At 37.7% G+C, this 23910-nt stretch overlaps 1 protein-coding gene across 1 annotated transcript in view; it reads right to left on the bottom strand.

The window, feature by feature from the left end:
- Positions 1-23910, bottom strand: part of sntg2 (syntrophin, gamma 2) — a 56628-nt gene that overhangs the window by 24459 nt on the left and 8259 nt on the right. Inside the window, exons 2-9 of the mRNA XM_026293674.1 lie at positions 18188-18325; positions 18028-18084; positions 17834-17891; positions 16766-16809; positions 15457-15498; positions 14307-14394; positions 11611-11696; positions 1636-1760 (exon numbers count right to left, since the gene is read on the bottom strand). Of these exons, the coding sequence (XP_026149459.1) occupies positions 1636-1760; positions 11611-11696; positions 14307-14394; positions 15457-15498; positions 16766-16809; positions 17834-17891; positions 18028-18084; positions 18188-18325 (638 nt within the window). The remainder of the gene's footprint in view (positions 1-1635; positions 1761-11610; positions 11697-14306; positions 14395-15456; positions 15499-16765; positions 16810-17833; positions 17892-18027; positions 18085-18187; positions 18326-23910) is intronic.

Consider the following 23910-nt stretch of genomic DNA (forward strand, 5'->3'; position numbering starts at 1 on the left):
TCAAACATTCATAATATTTTTTCAATATACTTCTGTGCTTCCACTTGATGCTTTAAAAACATGCCATGCTGGCCTATTCCTGTTGTTCAGTTCTTATTTAAAATCAGATTTAATAATGTAAAAAAATCCACTTCATAACATCTTTCACAAGTTTTAACTACATTAGTGTCAGTAACAAAATGTACAAATGTCACTTTGGTACTTTTCACCACTTATTGTATTTGATGCTCTAAGATGATGGAAAAAAAGAGGTTCTTAAAAATCTGTTCTGAACATACACCACTGTTGAAATAGGTCAAAACATGGCACAGATTTGCAGACATGATTGTAATTAATTGCTCTGTCTTGTTCAGTGCAAAACATCTGCAGTGTAATGTTCTGTACAAAATAATGATTAGGATAAATATTATAATTATTGTCATCATCATCATCATCGTACGTATTATCATTATCAAAAATTCAGCATTCATTCTGAATTCTTTCTCTTTTGTTCCTTTTTAATCCTCTTCCTTTTGTTTCTCTTATAAGCTGCTGACCGAAGAAAATAAGTTATAGTCTGTGAATGGTTCATGTTACTGACCTAGAACTGTTCTGCTGTAACTAACCACCACTTTTAACGTCTACTGATGGAGCATAGCATATTAGAGTTTTTTTTTTTTTTTTTTTTTAAACCATTTTCTTATCTTTGGCAGCTGTCCAAAGCTTTAAATTGGATAAATACCCACTGAAGTGTCCAATAAACAAGTTTAATACATATTTTGATTAACTGTGCCAAACAGAGTTCCATTATTTATTATCATTATGTAGCTGCAATTTCTTGAATTATGCATCCAAGACACGCCCTACAGAGACTTCTGCTTCAGCTACAGCAGGAGAGCAAGAAACTATAAGACAGACTCATACTGAAGGTGACTCATTTCCACTTTCACCAAAAAGCTATTACAAAAGAAGAAATTAAATGCGTCATTAGGGTACCTGTTGTGTTCCAAACACACGGTACCAAATGTAGTTTTTAACATCAGTAATAATTTGAATAAAAAATGTCATAGTAAGTTATGTAAACATGTAAAGGTCTTAATCTTTTCTCATCAGACTTTGATGATAAAATTTTGCAGTAGGTGCCAAGCCCACAAATGAGACTTGGCTGTTATCACCAAGTACAAAAACAATCAAACTGAAAAACAGTGACTACATAATAAATGATGGGATGGAGTAACTGTCTCATGAATATTAGCATGCCTCTGTATGTGCGATGACTGCAAAATGTTGACTATAATGAACAGCACACTTTAGTTTTATTTTGCCCCACAGCTTAAAAATAGAAAATAGAAAAATAAAAAAATAAAAAAAGTGAAACTACGACACACATGAAAATCAGTAAAAGAAAAAAAAAAAAAAAAAAAAGGACAGGCCTAATGATGAAATGCATTTACAAGTGCGACCAGTGTTCTCACAGTTACACCTTCTGAGCCACAGCCTCACAGCTGCGGTGACCTTTTAAGCCGTTTATGCCCATGCATAGATATTGGCATTAACATCCTCCTACCTAAATGAAAAGTGCTTGCTAAGCCAACAACTGTGCCCAGTGAACTGTGCACCTTAGAGGTGAATTATATCATGCTGGATTACCCTTACCTTAATTTATCTGTGCCAGCTTTGTATCTGGAGACTCTGGCCATCAACAAGGGCAGGGAGACAGCATCCAGCCAGCGCTTCTCATACTTTGGTTCATTAGCTGAGGGCGAAGGGGGGGATGCAGCCTGCATGGAATACATGAACAATGCAATGAGCTTCCTGCTTCCCCCGCCAAGTCCTTTTGATCATTAAGGATGAGGCCTGAATGAAACATTTGTACCATTTACATGTGGAAAAAGAGCCTTTCTTAACCTGAGTTAATGAGCAAATATTAAAACACCTGCACTTTTAACCACTGCTGCTTAATTGACAACCTGGCCTGGTACTGTTTGTACTGTCTGTTCACTGCATTTCTGTCTCACCTGAGGCCACACAAGCCACCTGGCTTCCAAAACACCAGTACAAACAGCAGCACTTTTCCCCCCATGTGTTCAAATTATCATTCAAATTAGTTAATTAACAATATGATACTAATGAACTATGACATTAATGAACTGTATTGAAATGTTAAATATACTGCAGTGTAATTCCTACTACCACTACTAATTCTGTGTTTCCATTGTTTCCATTGCAAAGGTGATGACATAACCTTAGAGTTTGAAGTGTGTAGTGGAGAGAATGGAGTTTTGAATTATCCCCGCTGTTATAATATATTATATTATATATAACATATATATAACATGTTAAATTAGGAGTCAGATCAGTGGGGTTGTATAAAATGACTGCACGTACAATTTACTTAGTCAAAGACATTGAGTTTTAAAGTTACACATTAAAATTGAAATTCACTGTGCACTGAAACTTAATGTCCACCTCTTGCATCTCAGCAGCAGTGACTTTGGTGTTGCCTAACGATGTTAATGAAGCAGATACAGCAGAACATTAACAGTTACATTTTCCTATTCCCATTTTAGTTACTTACTCCAGATATCAGCATGAAATTAGAGTTGAGGCAAACAGGCCAACAGTTTTTTTTTCTTTCTGGTCTTCAAAAGGAAGTTAGAATTAATTTGTTTTTGTTCATTTATTTGGCTCCTTATTATCTGTCACCAGAGAAATAGCTAGCTTTCCAGGAAAACAACTTCTATTTAACTGAACACAAATAACACTGATCTGTACCTATAAATGTACAACTGGCATATATTTTTGTTGTATTGTATATAGCTGCATCCACAAATTAAAAAAAAAAAATATATATATATATATATTTCAGAATCAGAATCTAGATCATCTAGAAGTGAATAAAACACAGAAACAGATTCTTCTTGCTATTCATTAATAACAGAATGAAACAGGTTCAGATAAAATCTCAGGGGCCCTAATCCCAGGCGAGGTTATAAAGTCATGCTTGTGTCTTGACCGTTCGGTCAGCCATTCATTCATACTGCATTGTTTTTTTATGCAATAACATTCACTCCCCTCTCGATCCAGGGTCTCGCCCTCCCTTCATACTCTGCATTCCCCTGCTTTCAGCCACCTGTCCATCATTCCCTAATAACTCCTTTTTATGTACTGTATACATTGGGTGCCAGATTGGCTATTGTGCCTTGCCTGCCATAGTTTTCCAGTCTGTATTACCTGCCAGTTTCTGTCTATGATCTCATGCAAGTGTTCGAATCTTTACCTTTTGCCTTTGCTCCTGTTGGACTGTTTGCTAGTTTTTGAATGCTCATGTTCCTACCACTGCTAGTTCATTGACTACGCCTTTGGATTTTCTTTTTCCTGTTGTTTACCTGCAATTCCTTTAAAGGTACCCCACTGGAACCATCCAGTGGCTGTTGTTGTCATGCATTTGAATGCAAGTCATTACAGCAGGAGATTAATGAAAAATGTGAAGCTGCACTATGAGCTTCTGAAAGTTGCAAATGCAAAGATGCATTTCTGCTTTTAAAAGGCAGTAATGAGCCATTAGGAAAAGCTAAGATTGCAGCTTTAGGATGTCTGTCTTATAGCAATAATGAAGGTCTTAATGTGGCTTAGGAACAGCTTTTGTTTTTGAAAGCTGTTCACTGGGTTATGATACTTTCTAATTGCAGCAATGCACATTGCAGCAAGTGAGATTTCATATTAGAATGCACTTCACAGCCATTCACCAGCAGTATAATGGTCAGTACTTCTTTCTTTATATTAGAATCGACTCAGATTACGAAGACGTGAAAAGCGTGTAATCGTTAGGTCTCTCTATGCTTCACATTGAAAATCCTTTGTGCTAAGGTTTCATCCTCGACATTGACCTGAAGACTTTACACAACTGAAATAAAATGATGGGCGATGTTGGCTGCTGTATAATAGTGAGGACATCCTTTACAAAGAATAAAATGTCATATTTAGGGAAAATGTCAGTACAGTGTTATCCATCCATTTATCCCTTCTCTACACCACTTGGTCCAACTCAGGGTCAGGGTGGGCTGCAGCCGTGTTAACATTATTGCAAAAAACTGAAAACATTCTCATACAAGCTTAGGTCTTCAAATAAGAATTCAGTATCTGCAAACTGAAAATCTATTACATCTCCAGAGGGATTTTTGTTAAATTTAGAAATACACAAAATAAAAAATAAACAGGATCAAGAGTCTATAAAGTAGTAAGTAATTGGGCTGAAGATGTAGGAGAAAGAAAACGTATGTAAAGCCTTGTACATCAGGAGGAGGACTTGAAAATACACCCTCACTTTGACAGTCATTTCAAAAACATCAAGACAGCACTTCTGTGATCACATATGTTAGACCAGTAACGGAAAAAAAAAAAAAAAAAAGTGTGAACATAACCTTTTGGTGTCTAAATTAGATAATACTGTTTGCATCTTGGGTCACATGATTGATAGAAGGCCGTTTTTGAAAAATTAAAGCTGCACAAAAGTAACATACATGAAAGATATCAAAATTCTGGACTGAATAACACTGTGCAGCCATCAAAATGTATGTTCGATTATGATGATGATCGAACTGATGTACAGCTGGCAGGACCAAGTAGATAGATTCAAGTGTCATCGGCATAACAATGTACAAGTAGAAACACCATGTTTAACCTTTGAGCTAGAAAATACAGTGTAACTGTGTACAACCCATTGTGTTCTGCCACTTGGATATGAGCACAACCAGGCAACACTAGTCCCTTGAGACCAAAGAGGATCTCGGAGCGTGTCATCATTCTTCACCGTGTCAAAGGCAGCACTTTATCCACTAAACAGAAAGACAGAAGTAAGATAAAAATCAATTGCAGTGAGTTAATGAGTCGTTTGCCAATTCAGGAATGCGTTTGGATCTGAACCCATCAAGAGGATTGGAACTGGATAGATGGGCTGCAAGTTGGCAGGCAGCCACCTTTTGTAACATAATAGGCATGAAGGAAAGATTAGAAATTGGTCTATAATTCCTTAGAGTAGGAGGATTGAGGTTACATCTTTTCAGTAAAGGAGTGAGCATGGCCGTTTAAAAGCAGTTGGTACATTATCAGAACTGAGAGATTTATTGATGATGCAGAAAAGAGAGCTTACAAGCTCTAAGAAGAGTTCTCTGTGAGGTGATTTTAGAAGGAGTGCAGAGCAGCATATACCTACTTTAAGCAATCATTAACTACAAGCCTGCTGAACAGTGCACAGTCAATAATCCAATGCCACAGCCATTTATTAACTGATTTTTCTACTACCATTGGCGTCAGGGTGAGAATTGTTGCATCACAACAATAACTGTGACATGTTTTAGATGTTTTTATAATGGCTCCAAATTTTAAGGCTTAATGAAGCCCTGCATCAAAATGCATTCATTCTAAATGTCCTGAGGCACAGCATGTTGACAGAAGCACATTTAAATGCCAATCACACCACACTTAATGATGAACAGATGCATTACGCATTAACTAATGAGTGAAGCTTTAGCAACATCAAACAATGCATCATTCCTGAACAGATCATCTATCAGCACAGAATCCCCAAACTCTTCCAAACAATCTCACATAATCCATTTATAATTATACACACACAGGTGTGCGTTCACACAGAAACCAAATCACACACTTTCTCTTGTTCATGATGTCTGACTAAATTAGATCATAGTTTCTGGGTGAGTGGTATGTTGACCTGTGGTTTGAACGGTATGGGTGGCTCAAACTGCAGCTTAAACATTTGCAACATGAATTGCACATTTCTACTGTTGCATGTAGACTCCTGGGAGCTCCTCACCACTAACTACTGCATTTCTACAAAAATGATCATCCTTCACTCCATTGATGTCAACCCAGAGCCAAACGTTTTACTTAACTCTCAAGTGGGGCTCCACTTGAGCCGATGAGGTAGCAGGAAACAGAAACCTATCAGGATGTCAGAGTGGATTACACTGATGTGCTTTTACTCAGGAGATGAAAATTACAAACCAAAGCCACAGTGGCACAAACACTCCTTTGTGGATACTGACAGGTGATTTTCAAAGGAAACATGAGTCAGACATAGCTATTTGAAAGCATGTACCTTTTTTTCTTTTTAATGTCAAGGCAAACACTAGATAGCACTAGTAAAGCCATAACTGTTCATTCATTCACTCTGTAACCGTATGATGAAGAAATATTCAGTGAGAATATCACAGGTGAAATTTGATTCAACCACTCTTGGTATCTAACCTGCTCTCAATAACAACACTGGCACAATATAATGGTTTTTAGGAAGAATAACTTTTATTACAATTATAGTTTAGTGTTTTAGCATGCTCACATTTGGTAATTAACACTAAACATGAAATACAGCTGAGGCTGATGGGCATACTGTTTATTTTTCAGGCATTTGATCATAAACCAAAACACTGGACGAACTGAACATTATGACGACAGTGGTAAAGGTAAATTTAGAGGTTTGTCAAAGTTATTCTGGTTCATCTTGAATAAGATGTACCAAATTTCAGGGCAACTCATCCAATAATTACAATATGTGTATAAAAAACCAAAAAATATCAACCCCCTTGTGGCAAAATAAAGAAAAATAAGGGATCACCAAAGTGAACAGGCCGTAAATGTGTGCTCTAACTCCATGACAATCTGACCAACAGCTGCTCAGGACCAAAAATGGTGGTGTACCCGAATAACAGAGCAATACTGTCAAAACAAACAGAAAAGGTCTAACATATTGCAGCAGAATAGATACGAGACAGAAATGTGCTGTAGATCAACTGTCTATTTCTAATAAGAGCCTTTACCTAAATTATTTAAATGGAGATAAATTCTGGTGTTAACTTAATAACCTTTTAAAATGTGCAGATTAAAAATGAACAATTAATGCATTATTATTATTACTATGCATTATTGAGAAACAGTGTTAAATTTTCATCATTACATGAGGGAAGAGTAATAAACCTAATGGTGGTGCGCATATTGCTGCCATGTAGCATTGTAGGAATTATATTGTGATAAGGAAGGGCAGCTTACTTTTTTGCTGTATAAACCTTCCCTCAACTTGTCTCCCCTGTTTTGACCTTTTTTTACTACATTTTCCATAATGACTTTCGACATCCCCCAGTGAGATCAGCTGGCCTTGCAGCATGGAGCCGTTTAAGGTACAGATATGGACAGCAATATGAAGCTTAACTGCTGCAATAGACTCAAAGCATTTCCTTACTTAGCTGAAAATGTAGCCGGCAAGTGAGCTCATATACGCTGATTGTTTGAAACTGTAGACTAGTTACTGTAGTTGGGTTGTTCAAATGTAACCAACTAGTCAAATGCAACCAGTACACTCATAACAAATGTTTTAGAAAAAGGCATAAAGGCATATAAATATTCTTGTACATGTATATTGTACATGTGTATATTTTCTCAAATGTATTGAGAAAATTGCTGTGATATCCTGACACCAAAATATAAGCCTGACTATAAAAGACAACAGTGATTAAAGCCGTATGGCGGATATGAATTTCCCTTCAGGGATTAATAAAGTTTATCTCATCTCATCGTCATGGCTCACGTGTTAGCTCACAGACGCCCCTTTACACATTCAGCAGACACAGAGAACAACTATAGCTTTAAGTTTTAGCAGCTAGATACTCCACTATGTTCACTAGCTAGTCACTAATAGAATGGATTTTTTTGTTTACAGTAATGCATCTTTTTTTTTTCTTTTAATGAAAAAAATATTAAAAACGCAGCAGGTGTAGCTCATGGGCAAAAACTAAAATTGACTAAAGGGTTTACTTGAGACCTGCACATGTACAGGCTACTGATTCTTATACTGGACTTTGGGTTGGGATTTTAACATTTTAGCCAGGCTGCACCTAATACTGAATTTTCTTATTTATTGAGTGCTTGCAATCCTCTTATGTTTACTGTTCAACTTATGAAAGGTTGTAAAATTGTAAATAAATAAAACTTTATTTTCTTGTAGCCGCAACCTAAAATGAGACAAAACTCAATTCATTATGAGAGAAACGTTTGTGTCAAATAAGCTCAGTATAAAAAAACAAAAACAAATGTAGTACTGTGTAAATAGCAGCATAAATATGCATTTATACATTAACACATTAGCAGCTTACTGACTTTGGTACATCCAACAGAAACTTGTTTCCTGGGTGGGTCCTGATTGAGAACTAAATTTGATTTGCATGACTTATTCACATGCTATGAATCAAATTATAAACCAGGAGATTCTTACTGAACCTGCTGTGACCAGCTGAAGGTTTTTACTCAAGATGTCTCACTCTGTCAGAGTTGTCCAGTCAGATTGGTCAATGCTGTTTAAAGATTGCCGACATCTGTGTTATGTTGTGATGCTTCCCGCAGGTTTTTAGAAATCACACAATCCTGATGACAGCAAATTAATTTTGGCCTGTCCTTGATTTCAGACACTAATTAGCACCAACTGGCAACATGTTTGACTTTTTAAACCAGCAACAGTAAAAACCTATGCTGGATAAAAATGGGAAGCTGCTATTTGAATATATAATAGACTTATCCATTGGTCAGGTTGATGTACCACTAAAACTGTGTAACAGCCTACAGACGCAGATCAGAAGTGCCTCTGCCTGCACACATTCCATATTTTTAGTAGATCTGCACATTTTACATGGATGATGAGCGATTTGGACCAAAAAAAAAAACAAAAAAAAAAACAAGGTAACAAGTTGACATCACTGTTACACAGTGTGGTGCTTCATTGTTCAAGTCCACTAAATTCTAAAGGATCAGTCATCAAAACAAAAAGTGTTTGCCTTTGCTAAGAAAAATTCACAGATGAGAAACTCACAACCTTTGTTCAAACAGCATCCAGTTGATCTCATCTACTACAGAATGTGTAATATGTATGAGCTGAATCACCATTCCAACCTCAGGCTTAATGACCCTTTCCATTGCAGACTATTTCATACAATGCAGTTGACTTAATGACATGCAATATCTTTTTTTTTTCTTTTTAGGGAGGGCAAAGTTATGAGCTGCCCTACTTTTCTGCAAATCTCTATCTGGAGGCGTCCTATCACTATACTCTGAACATTAAAGTGAATTCACGAGTTATTCGGCACTGAAAAAAAAAAAAAACACAACAAGCAATTACTCTAAGACCAAGAACAACCACTGAAATAATAGTCCTTATTTGTGAGGCAAGAAGAATCTCACTTGACATGAGCAAAAGCTAACAGGAGGCCATTTCTTGCTATTTTGTGTTTTTCCACTCCTAATTTTTTTCTGCCAGTTTACAAATTATGTCACACTGAATCATACCTCATTTGTGTATTGTTTTGGTTTTTTTTTTTTAATAGGTGGGCGTGTGTCAGGGTCTATATGTTTCCTCTGATAAACCCTGTGGACATACTGAGGACTGTAAGAAATGCACAAGGATATTCTGACTTCTCCAGCTCCTGCTACAGATTTAAATGGAAACACTTTAAATCTACATTATCAATGAAAGGTTTGAGTGGCCACCTGCTGTCCTCCTTGCTTTTTCTAAGTAATACTTATGAAATCACAATCCATGGATGCAGTCTTCCGAACTACTACTTTCATTAAAGATCGCTATATAAATATGCAATTTTCTGAAAACATGAATAAAACAATGAAATTCTGGCTTTGGGGAAAATAACAAATTACATTTCAATTTTTTTCTACTTGATATACAACATGTAAACACTGAGTCCGGTTTGCTTACATTTCTGCGTAATAAACACACCCGTGCATATTAATAGACATTTCTTTGGTAATTATGAGTTAACCTGAGCCATTCCTCTAAGATGGGCACAGCCATGACATGTAATGTACGTTTTCTGGGACTCAGTGCTGAACTTGTCATGTTGATACAGGTGATGAACAGCGTGCACCACACTGTGCTCTGGTAAGATTGAAACATCTCCCTGTGGAATCAGCTACAGTGAAACTACCCCCACCTGTCATGGCAGCAGTATACACTAATCACTGCCATCACTGCTTTAATACCAAGCAAGTTCAACAAGCCAATAATGGATTTGCAAATTAATTTAGAACCAAAATTCATGATTTTGACTGACTGTTCTTCCTTTGGACTCATTTCCTCCTACTAAACCACAGGCTTTGATAGATGCATGCACAGCAGATTTATTGCTGCTGTATACAGTGATTATACATTGATCATGTGGCTGCAGACATGAAATGGAAATTGCTGTGGAATTTTCACATTTAATATTTAAAAATGAAGAGAACTTGTTTTTTTCTGCAAAAGCTATAAAAATGCTAATATAGAGTTATCACTCAGATATCAGCCATTTGAGAATGATTTAATTTGAAATTGAGCATTTTTTTGCACTAGTTTTTTTTAATCTGTCATAGAAGTTGGGATTTGGATTTATAAAATCCACAAAAGTTGCCTCAAAATCTTCTCTATGTCAGTGCAGTTAACACCCTAGTTTACTACACCCTCTGACCTATTTTGACTCTACTCTGGGGTGGAAGAACAACAAGGGCAGTCTGGCTGAGATAAGTTTAAATGTCCTCGCTCTATCAGGGGAACAGCTCCACTGAGGTCAGCTCTCGGGGTTGGGACCCACACAGCAGACATCCGAACACTCTCCTAGCATGTACGCACAGCAGACTTTATGGATTACTTCACATTTAATAACACGTCAAAGTTAAAGCGGATTTGTACGAGCCACAGTCCACAAAGAGGCAGTGGCTCAGGCTGCGGCTCAGGCTGTGGCTGATAGTGCTGCTGCTGGCCGGCTGGTGGTTAGCCCTGCAGAGTGAGCTGAGTGAGATAAAAACAGAAGATCTATAGCCAATGAATAGAGCTGATTGGTAGTATTTTCTCTCCTGCTGCCCTGCCATGCTAATGCTTGATTACTAACGTAGCTGGATATTTTTTTTCTTATTCGGCTGAAAACGTTATGCAAAGGCAAGGTGGATGTATATGCCACTTGGTAATAAGTTACATATTACCTATTTATCACAAACAAAAATCAATTACTAATAATTGCTCCAATTAAAGGTGCAATGAGTAAAATGTGATATATTTAGCAGCATCTAGTGGTGGGATTGCAGAATGCAGCCTTCTGAGCCCCCCCACACACACACGCCAGTATTTACCAGTGTTCACACATTGACAACATATTTATGAATACTATATTCGATTTGTACCAATAGATCGCTCTGAATGTTACACATTGAACCTATAGGGTAATTTAAATGTCACATTAGAAACATCAATTGCCAATGTGAATAGTACTGACATTCGTAACTGAGTTAAAAGACGTCGATAAAATTACCAGTCAGCTATATTTATCAGACGTAAGTAGAATAAAAAAAGATATTTATTCAACTTTCAATGCATTAATACATCGAAACATTTTAGTAACAGATGTTTTAGAAGGTGGTAATGACTGTAGTCAATGGCCTCTCTAATAATGATTACTATAAATAATGCACAGTGTTAAACCTGCAACTCTGCTGAAGATAAATATGAACGCATTAGTTATTTGTATAAACCAGACAGCAAATCAACAACACACTTGCAATATCAAAACAGATTTTTCTTACTGTGTTTCCATTTCCATTTAAATGTAAGCCACTGTCAAAGAGTGGAGAGGATCCTCTGCTGTGATCTATGGATGGACCAGGGGAACCTGGCAAAGAAAGAAACAAGGATTATTTCTTTATAAAAAAAGGCTTAAGAGGAATGATTTTTAAACATGTAGTCCAATTTCATGTATATTATTTTTTCATTCTGTAAAATAACAAGAAAATAAGTGGAGTTTCACCTATACCTCAAACACAGCGGTTCAAGTTGGCAGAGTTACATTTTAAAATTTGTTATTGAATTCATTCTGCTCCTTTGCCTTTAAGCTGAGCAGTACAGTCAAGTCTGGAAAACGCCTGCTGGCCTCTCCACAGTAAAACAAAGGATGACTTACAAAGAATACAACATGAAAAATATTTTTGAAAGAAAACACACCTTAAAGCAAAACCCCAAAAATCTCTGCACTGACGCCCACAAAATATGACGGCTTCATTTCTCACAGCTTCCATTTTCAATATGAGAGAATGTGGTGGTTTATCAACTGAGCTATAAATATTCATGCACGTCTATTAGTATTAATTATTTTTCCACATCTGTGTGCGCTTCATAATTAGGTAAATTGTACAAATCGTCCATTATGTTTGCTGGCAGAGACTGAAATAATTTGTATTACATGGTGTGCATTTATTTTTCCTCACAGCTAATTCATAAGACAACAATTACTGGTGGCTCAGCAGACTGGGTGTTTACACTCACACATGACTGAACATCTGAAGCCTCAGATTTACTGTAATGCCAAGTTCTCATGTTTATAGGAACAGTTCAGCATTTTGTGTCTTTTGTTTGCTTGCAGGAGGGTTAGATGAGAGGCTTGATACTGTACCATGCTCATGACTGTTTGATAAGAAGCTGAGGACATGCATTGTTGCCTTTGACAAAAAAGAAATTTACTTCATAGCTTTTCCCTGAGCTTTCGACCACATGTAGCTGCATGAAAAAGTAATGGTACTGTTTGCAATTTCCTGACCTTCAGCATGAAATGCGATCTGATCGTCACCAAAATCACACATATCATATCTTTCATGTCTTCATTAAACACACCCATTAAAATACAAAGTTATGGTGGAAAAAGTGATAGCAACACTTCTGATTTCATTAAATGTCAACTGGGGTCAGGTGTTAGCAACACTGGAGACAAATGAAATGAGAGTGGAGTTGTGGTTTAGATCTACCTCGACTTATAAAAACACAAAAGTAGATCCCAGAAGACCTACAGTCCAGATTTGAATGTAGCTGGAAGGAGTCACAGTGTAATCTCAAAGACTTTAGATATTCATCACACCACAGTCAAGACATACTGTCTGTAAATGGAGACAATTTGTTAATGTGGCTACTCTCCAAAGAATCAGGCACCCAGCCAGACACCCTCCAGAATGCAGAATCTTCAGTGAGGTGAATAAGAACTCCAGAGCTAAAGGACTCATTGGAGCCAAAAAACATCTCTGTCCATCAGTCAACCATACACAAAACAGTGAACAGGCATGGTATCCATGACAGGACACCACAGAGGAAGCCATTGCTCTCACCAGAAATCACTACAGCACATGAAGAAGTTTGCCAAAGGGCACTATGACACTCCACAACACTACTAGGAGACTATCTTGTGGACATATGAAATAAAGATACAGTTGTTTGGGAAGAACACACAGCACTGTATATGGTGTTAAAAGGAACCCTGTACCAACATGAAAAAAGCATAGCAACAGTATAGTACATTGGAGAGAGCATCAGGACTTGGGATTAGTTCCACCCTCCGGACCTGGACCACTTGCTATTGTGGAGGACAAAATGAATACCCCCAGATGTCAGGGTGGTTGTCCGAAAGCTGAAGCGCAGAAGAAGCTGGGTGATACAGCAGGACAAAGAGTTTAAACATCCACCACAGAACGGCCTCAGAGACACAAAGACAGAGATGCTGCGGAATCAAGAGAGCTGTTCACGCCAGACATCCTAAGAATATGGCTGTAAGATAATGGTCCAAAATGAAGCACCTCGTTGAGGTTATTGCTGCCAAATGTAGCTCAACCAGTTATTAAAAGGCCTGTTGCCATTACAGCATCACCCTGTATGTTTAATGGGTGGCTTGAATAAAGACATGAAAGATCATAACCATTGGTGTTTTATCAGCTTAGAAATAACGTTTGTTGATTTTTTTTTTTTTTTTTTTTAAATCAACTGTAATAAAATTGTTACATCTCTACAATAAAATCAGGTGAAATCATTTATAGAGCTGAAAGAAAAAAGATTTTCATAATGTATTTTTTGTCTTTAGAATTGCTTCAACTTCTTATTTTCTTGCTCACTATCATCTCCTCACCTCTCCCACCTGCCTGCATATCTCATTTCTCACTTTTTACCAGCTCTGCACGGGTGATTTTACTGTCTCTGTTTCCATCTCTTCAAGCTGCTGAAGGTGAGTAGAGAAGCGAGGGACTGCAGCTCTGTGTGTTTCTGACATTACTGCTCACCTCAGGCCACTGAGCATGACAATTTATTGCTGTGAAATAAATGCTCACCTATCGAACAGCTTTAAAGCATTAAAGCTGAACAAAAAGTCAATCTCCCATAAACGTGGTTTACTCTGTATGTGTTAAAATGCTCGATTAAATGCACTTTATTGTGAGCTGACATGGTATCAAAACTACTAGACTCTTACCTAGAGGCAGTTTTAGAAATGATGGAACCTCTCGCAGGTACCGAACGGTGATGGTGACCTCATCTCCAGCAGTACGCAAGAGGTGAACCTGACAGGAGCGAGGGGGGTGGAGAGAGAGAGATTGAGATAGACAAAGATAGCGAGAGAGAGAGAGAGAGAGATTGTGAGTGATGCAGCGAGATAAAATGTAATCTCATATAAATGAAACAGGCCACATTGGTGTCGAGCCGTACACGAGCTGTGCACAAACAAAACATAACAGAAGGTGAGTGAAGAATATGTTAAAGGCTTCACTTAAATCGTCATTCATCAAGTCTCATTCACAGGCAGCAGCACAGTGACAGCTGACAACATAAAGCAATTACACTTCGAAAGTCTGATTATCTGATGTCTAAGTGATATAAAATATGCCCTCAAAGATGTGGAGTCATGGTTTCAAAGACGCATTTAGGGCTCAAATGATGTAATCTCTCTTCCCTCCACACATCTTGGAAAAGAGATAAAAGACCCTTAAAAGTATTATCTAACTTGCAAGGTCACTTTTACATTTCTCCCCATATTTGCACAGCTATCAGATCACACGCTACCCTCTCCAACAATGTGTGGTAGCCCTTGTTACTTTAACTTGAGCAGCTGTCAGTGCTGAGAGTGCGACAGCCTGCCATTAAAAGCTCTGGATTTTGTTCTGAAGAGAAGCAGCTCATTATACGTTCTGACACTCTGAAGGTGAATATAGTGAACAGCTGTTTAGGGCTGCACAAGAAGACAAGGATGACAGACACAGGATGAGTTTGTGTGTGAGAGATGGGGGATGCTGAGAGAAAATGGGAAGTATTTAAAAAGTGAGAAGCTGAATTGAAGAGAGAAATTTAACAAAAGAAAGACTGGAGTCCACGTATGAGAGTCTGCCAAATATTACTGCCCTTGGTTCTTGTGCAGCTTTTGATTCCGATCCACTCCTTTTCAATCTTTTCAATTTGTCACAGTGTAAACCAGAAAAACAGCCTCCTGCCAAGATGACAACTCAGAGCTTTGAGGCCCACCTCCCTGTTGCTACCCACTGGAATTTGGTGTGAAACGTGGGAGGAGGATAGAAGGATAGATCAGCAATAAATGCATACATCATTCTGTTAATTACAAATATACTCACAACTTCCTCATGAGTACAATGCTCTACATTTATGCCATTGACCTAAAGAAACCAACAGAGAGAGGGAAAAATAAGTAAATATTTCATGGAAAATGTGTGTGAGTTAGCAAATCTTTGGAGCCAAAGTGGTGGCATGTGCCCTACTGCAATATGAATATGTGAGGGGGAATTAACAAAACACAACCACAAAGAAGTATACAGTGACTAAAAAGAGAACAAAAATGGCCACAAAGAGACACACAGCAACTAAGAAGTGGACCAAAATGACTGGCAAGACAAAATTTAGCTAAAAACGAACAGCAATGTCCACAGACAAAAAAAAAATTAAAACTAAAGACAAGCAGAGAGAGATAGATGAAAAATGCCCAATGACTACATTGAGACACACAAAATAAAATGTTAATGAAGAGGCACAAAGCAACCACTAAATTCACCATGAAATGACCACAAATAGAAGCAAAACAGGCCCAAAATGACTAAATACAACTTTCAGCAGCCCTGGTGTTGCATAATCAACAACAGCTAGATAGAATCTGCTTCCTACTCTGCTGAATAAAATGTTTATTATCGCAGAAGAATGAGGACATTACATTTTTAATAATTTTACAAACATGTTTTCACCCACACATTTACAGGTTTCTAAACCCAGCCCTCAATTTTCAGGATCTCATGCCATGGTTTAAAGTATGTAAATAGATGCAATATTATGTGGGCTGACAATTCAAATAAGTCATATTGCAAATAAATATGAACCAGTGGTGATTCAAAGGTGAAAGCAACAGCAACTCACTTCACAATACAATTCATAATAACTTCCAATATGAATGTTAATATTGCTTGGCTGTCCAGTGAATGTACTTGATATTCTAGATAAACAGCAGACCCAATAAACCTGCCACACTGATTTAAATTGACTTCCAAAAAGATTAAATGAATATCATTACTAAATACTTGACACTTTGGGGTTTTAATGATTCTTATAATGTACAAAAGCTTTTTTTTTTTTTTTTGTTCCCATATTACTAATCTACACCAGAATCTGGGACAATGAGATTTGAGAATTTATTTAAACTGGCAGAATATTTTGAGCGCAGTATTATCTATCAACAAGAGCAGAGAGACATGAAAAGACTCGTTTGATTAAAATCATGCGGTTCAAAGTTCTAAATGATTCTCTTCCTATTTCATCACCGAAATTACACTTTGTCAAAAATAAAAATGGGTTAAAACATAACGTGCAACAAGTTGCCTCTCTAGGCTGCGACCCGAACCGGCGTTAAATCAGTAAGCCATGAAGTGATTTACCAACCTGCAACACAGCGTCCCCGACAAATAGTTTCCCCGTCTGATCGGCTGCAGGCGTAAATTGTCAAGTGTCAGAGGTTAATGAAAACATTAAAAAATAATTGCTCATTTCATACTTGGTAATGTGGTGCAAATAGCAATCAATGTCTCTGACTAATCTCGGGCAACATCCTGCAGCTCAGAAAAAGAACACAGGAAAGCATGAAATCTGAAACTAATCACGAGATAAACTCATTTGCACTGACATGGGAGGAAATATGAAAGCTCTGTTGTGAAAAGATTTGTTAAGCTCTGTGAATAGGGTTCTTAACATCCTCTGGGATATGAAGACATGATTCTCTTGCATTCAGAAAGGTATTAAGAGAGATGTGGGCAAAAACACAAATTAAAGTGATGTTCTTGCATCTTGCCAGGTCATCACTTCTGTCAACTCAACACAATGTAACAAGACTTTTCTCTTCCAGCAATCAAACAGCATGGACACATTACTCTTCCACACTGATGACTATTTCTGGATTTCTCTTCGCACTGTTTCTCTATTTCTTCTCAATATGAAATTGTGGTCAGATCCACAGTTTGCGCTTTAATTCTCCTTGAGATGTATCTAGAACCTGACTGGAGTCCACCTGTGGCACACAGCTGGTCTCACAATTCACACTGCATTACTGGACAAAAACCAAGCCATCAAGTGCAAGGTAGACACTGGTGACTGTGGAGAGGCATAGATCAGGACAAGGGTATAAAAAGCCATTAAGCTCTGAGTGTTCCCAGGAGCACAGAGACCGAACTGAGTAAGTGGTCAAGAACCCCAGGCACTGCTCATCACCTCGCTAGTGCCATCCAGCCAGCATGGTGACAGGGGAGACTGGTCAGAATTGAAAGGAGGAATCACTGATTTATTATTGTATCACTAATTATACAGAAAACACAAAACATTAATTGTGAATTTAATGTCACCTGTAAATATTCATCTCCTAATTTTAGTGATATTTCTATAATCAAAGACATATGACAATGCATTGCAAACCATTAGAAGTCCACATTAAAGGAGTGAAAGAAAATATTTTCTTACCGACTTGATGTTTAAAAATCTTAGAAATAACCACAGGCACGTTGTGCTCTGCACCTCCCTGAAAGGCAGGAGAGAAAGAATAGTATGAATGTCGGTGAGTTGTGATGGTGAGACTGACTGCCAGACAAACAGTCATCTCTGCAGCCTTTTTATTTCCACTTGAGCCCCTCCACAATCAAAACTTATCTACTTACTTTGATGCTTAAGCCCAGACCACCAGTCGCCTGTCTTCGCAGTACAACAGTTCTGCGCTTTAGAAAGTGGGAGTTTCTTATTGGCAAAAAGGATATTGTGAAGACTGAAACAGTATGACATGAATTATACTGCAAGTCTCAAGCCCTCGGGCGCACTTACATTTACTTGGGATTCACTTCCACTTGTGCAAACCACATCCAGCTTCTGTATAGTTAATACCTCTCTGGTCAATTTCAGGCACACATCGTAGGTATTGTTGGTCTCCTCGTTGTACAGCAAAGCAATTCCAGATTTTGTCTGTTGGAATTGAAAAGAGCATTGACATTTTGCCACGGAGAGCAATTATGCACACAATGAATATTTTAATCCTCTTTTCTCAATGTGTCATTCGTGTACCCCAATGGCCTGGTTTTAGTTTTGGGTTAATTGATTTTGCTTGACAGTGTGAAAGTGTGAACTTTGTGTAAGAGGAAAAAAAAAAAAAAAAAAGGATTATTTGATTTGAATTTTCTATATTTACATTACAAAAAAGGGATGAACAAAAGTTCGGGTGATTGCACTGAACAATTTAACTTTTGGGAAAGAAATGAAAACAGCCAAAAAATAAAAAATAAAAACATCACACATCATATTTTACAGAGGTGAAGAGTACACCGCACAGTGCAGATTAATCCAAGCCTCCAACGTAATGCTTTATTTTCTGATATTTCACTGCTCAGACACTATCTGCAAACAATAAATGAAAGAAGCAAGAAGTAAAGTCAAACAAACCTTCAAAACTGCTCAGGAAGTGTTTTTTTTTTTTTTCCTCTAAAGATTAAGTGAATGACTTAGTTGAAGCTTAGGGGGGTGTGAAGAGAGCTTGTGGTACGAGACCTCGCGAAACTAAAACGTGATATTTAAAAAACTGTCCTGCGCTATCAGTACGTAACAGTGCTGCATCAGTCAGCCACATTTTTGAGATGCGTGTAATACACGTTAGGTGCCACACACACACACACACACACACACACACACACACACACTGCTAGCTGTGTAACTGCTTGTCTATACCACAAACATAGCATGTACACAAAGGGAACAGAGATCAGCCTGCAGGGAAAAAGGAAATCAATCGTCCAAAACAACAACATTGTTCTGTCTCGTGTAGAACTGGAGAATAAAACTCAAGGTAAAACAAGAAAAATAAAAAATGCAACACCTAAAAAGATCTGTGTTCAATAGGACTAATGTAACAAATTATATACTTTTGTTGACTACTTTTTTCTTCTTAAAAGTATATTCAGAAAGTAGAACTGAAGTCATTAAGTTATTTAGCTATAACATGTCAACAACAAAACAATTCATACATTTTGTCATTGAAGGTTCCTTCAAAACAGTGTTAAAACAACCAATACTGTGTGTTGTCTTATCTCGTGTATGACTTACAGTCTAAATGTTTCCTTTTGAATTGAATTTAAATTGTCACTGCGTTCTAAACTATGAGAACAGCTGCCCCAGTCTACAAACCTTTAAAAATGTCAAAGCACAGCAGTGAGATACATAATTCCCTGAGATTCTGTTATGATCTTACCTGTGATGTTAAAGATATCAGAGGAAAACAATTAAGTCACTTCCACAAACTCCTACACTATTTTATTGTTTGGTTGAAAATACTGAATTACTGAGAAAGGTTAAAAAAAATAAAAACTATAATATTCAATAAGTGAACACAAACATTAAGCAGTCCTATACACCATGACATGCAATTGCCTCAAAAATGTACTATATGTCATGTGGACATGTTTTTCTCAGTCTCAACAGAGAGTTGGTAATGAAGGCTTCATGAAGATATGATTTACTGCAATATATTTTTGCTGTATTTCTGTTATTGTGTCCAACCACTCTCATTTGATAGTGTAGCAGGTTTTATCCAACAAGTTTCCTTTTTGGCTGAAGTATTATTAACATTTTAATGTTTTAACAATGTCTCTTATTAAACAAATGACTCTATTCATGAGCCGTGATGCAATGTCACAGATAAGGGTTATCACTGTTATTGCTAATCTTTATTGGACAGGCAACTGTAATTAAAGTGTTGGGACCACAGAAATTCTTTTTATTTAATTGATTATTTGAGACAGGGACAGGAAATATCCATTTGTTTACAAGAAAACGTGAAATGCAGCAGAAAAAGACTGACGTTTCCATACACAGTGTACACTTGGAAGGGCCAGTGTAGGTGAGAAAGGCCGATAATCAACCAATTCTCTTTTAAGAGCCTTTGGAATGAAGGCCAAGCTGTGTTCCTGCCGAAGAAGATTGTTTATTAAAGCTTTGTCACAGCCGTGTGAAAATATATGGTGGAAACATCCAGAGGAGCCAAAACAGGCAAAGTTAGTCTCAGTGAGTGCCTGTAATAATGCAGGAAAGGTTTCACCACCTACTTTGTCACCACCCAACCTCTTATGCTATCTGTCATGTTCTCATTATTATTTCTGTCAAACTACAGAGCTATTAAGTCTAAATAATAACACATCACATTACAAAGCTAATTATTTGTTTTGTCAAGAGCAGATTACATATGACCTTCATACATATGTAAACAATCGCACAAACATACGATTTACATAACTCTGCTGAGGAGGCACCAGTGTAATGAGGGCTTGTGTACACATTTTTTTTGGCTACAGACATTTGGAAGCATTAGAATAATGAAGAATCTGAGAAACTATTACAGTAGTACTAATAACAGCAGCTTATTTGTAGACTTCATATCAAAAACAAGAACTTTTGATGAGTTGGGGGTTGAGAGTCTACACTACATTTGTGTTCTTCAAGGGCGTACACTGAAAAAAAATCTCAGTCCCACAAGCAATGGAGTCAGGGTTGTTAGCTGAAATGTAGCTTTTGTGATTTCCCTGGTACTTAGAGAATAGGTTGTGTTGCGATAGGACACACAGTGTCTACACACGCTACGCAACTACTACTCAACTACTGTATCACAGTGTTGAGGTTAAAAGATAAATCTTTGCTGTGAGTTTGGTCTGGTCACTTGAGTCCTGTCAAATTTTTGAATGTTGTCGAGGGACAGAAGTCACCCACTAACTAACCCACCAGTGTGCTCATGTTTGTTTTGGTGCTAAAATAATGATGTGGGGTCTGACAAGAAAGAAAACCTTTCTTGGCTTGATGAATGAGTTACAATGCTGGTTTGGCAGGCCATTATTAAGGGGGATTTCCCATTTTAAAACCTGCAAAAATTCAACATCTATTGTGCTTGACTTTAGTGTAATAGCGAGTGTTTTGAATTCCCGTGGTAATCATGGATTAGTTACGTATTTTCAATTAGTGATTGGGCCCCCAGGAAAAAGAAACCCATAGTGAGGGGAAATGTGTGGGAAAAGGGAACTGATGTTCCCAAATAATGTAGCAGCTCTTTGGTTTATCATTTATCAGTGCTGTGCTTTTGGCAGCTCATTCACGTGTGACCGTGTGCAGGCATGTGGGACCACAACATATTATGGTCAACACATTCAGATCACACAGTCACTGCAGGAGCGCATGCACTCGCAATATATTTAAGGCAGAAGTGAGTTAAAAACTTGTGACAGCATGTTCATGTTGTGCTGACTGTGGTCAAATCGTGGCCTCCTTTTCCTTTTAAAACCTTACAGCCAAACCGTAGGGGGGACAACCTAATGCAATCCAGTACAGCAGCAATGCAATACATCCACAGTGAAACTTAAAATGTCCAGTGTTTGTGCTTTTAGTGTAACTGTGTGGAAGGTTGATCCAAGGTTGTCCATATAATATGTGGATGAATCATATTTTCTGAAATCTTTATCATGCAAACATTTATGTAGAAAGAGCTGTGATGAAGTGACCTCTGACTGATGCATACTGTCGATGGCAGCCTAGCTTTAAAAAAGTAAAAGTTGTCATATAAACAGCTGTTTTATCACCTCAGCTGAAAATTACAGTAGTAGTCACAAGAGTGCCACATTAGGTCTTCCCAGGTCCACTGGAATTTTAATATGGAGATCTAACCCAGAACATAATTCAAGCCAGGTCTAATTTACTGTGTGTTCACTCCAGACTAGAAATGGAGCTGTGTAGAATCTCTTTCACTCCAAATCCTTACACACACACACTTTCCCAGTTTAAAGTTGCTTTTTCACTGGTCTAAAATTTCTGTATGAAGACCATGACATCAAGTGAGAGAATCCTTAAAAGTTTTCCAAAAAAAGTTACCCTCACTACTTTCTACGAATAAATCAATTTCAAGGTGGAAAAACAAAAAAAAAAATTCCACCACGCTACCTCCATAATTAAACATTTACACAAGGTCATGAAACTGGTTTCTGAGGTCAACAAGTCCTCAGTAGGAATAAAAAAAAAAAAAAAAAAATCACAGCTACATCTTTCTAAAGCAGTCGGTACGTTATAGTAGGTGGTGAAAGTACAAATCGTGCCAAAGGGAGGACATGTATAGTTAATTAGTTTAGTTGGGGGGTATTTTCACAGACAGTGGGTGAGAGAACTCAAATCAAAATCACTTCAGTCAGACTCGGTGCATAAGGTTTTATTCGGTGAGCACAATTCAAGCGAACTCAGTGGTATTAAGATCAGCTGCAAGTATAAAGAACAATCAAACAGCATCTCAACTTCAATGCAAAAACCATCAATGTTTGCAAGTAATAATACTGATATCCACAAGACACTCATATAATAAAGACTGTTTTGAAAAGTCTCAGCAGGGGTTGCTGCAGACAGTTCACAGTACACCCACTGTGTGAGTCTCTGCACTTACAAAGACAAGAGCAGGTCGAGGCTGAGTTTTTGTTCACGTTTAGTGTGTCTGAAGTGGTCACAATAGCTAGAGGAGTGCATTTCAACATGTTGCCAGTGCAGATCACATTTGCGATGCATGAGGAGAAGACAATTTGGTTTTAAATATTTGCATTGTAGAGAGACCAGGCAATGCAAAAAAAACTGTATGTTCACAGAGAGTCCCATAGGTAATGAAAAAGGTGAAATGAACATTTTCATAGAATGAACACCAGTAAGTTTACACTGAGCTCTCACCGATCTTTACTGGCTTATTTGTGCCGTCTGCATTAACTCACCTCACCTAACAGATCTCAGACCTCACCAGCAATTTCCTCTCATATTGAAACCTGAACTTGCACAGACACATCATGAAAATAGTCTCTCTTCATCCTTTTAAGTTTAGATGCAGTCAGCTATTTAAGATTTACCTCATGTTGTCCGGACATCCTGGAAATTCATAGCCACAAATAACCAATCTTGGCCAATCTGACAGTTAAAGAAGCAGCTGTGCCCACGTAGACCAAACTTAAGACAAATGAGGACTTTCAGTACACTGTGGACATCCATGCAGCTGCAGCTTCGGTCTGTGTAGGACTACATGGAAATCATTAGTATTTTAGCACTACATCAGTATATTACATGTGTACTGCAGGTAAGAACAACAACGGAAGAAACACCTACAGTGAACTGAATAAATTCAAAACATGCACCCAAACACTAAAACCAGATAATTAACACCAAAGGGCACCAGCAGCAGTGTTCATGAGCAGGAAAGGACAGAAAAGTGAAGACTTTCTGGGTATGATAGGACCACAGGGTTGATTACAACTTGCTGAACTGGTAGGCCTGTGTGGAATATATTTAACACAGATCACCGTCCTCCACACTGTAATTTACATTGTGCACGGCTGACCAGATTTCACAGCATATCTACAGCATAGCTGCTTTAAACACAAAACAGAGAGGACTGTTGTTCTGCCACAGCAAACAGCTCAAATCACGACAGTTGTTTTCAACAGCAGCAGGATTCAAGAGCAATGTCATGATTTTTACAAGTAGCACCTCTGAAT

This window comes from Mastacembelus armatus, chromosome 22 (assembly GCF_900324485.2).
Source record: "Mastacembelus armatus chromosome 22, fMasArm1.2, whole genome shotgun sequence".
In the NCBI taxonomy this organism is placed as follows: domain Eukaryota; kingdom Metazoa; phylum Chordata; class Actinopteri; order Synbranchiformes; family Mastacembelidae; genus Mastacembelus; species Mastacembelus armatus.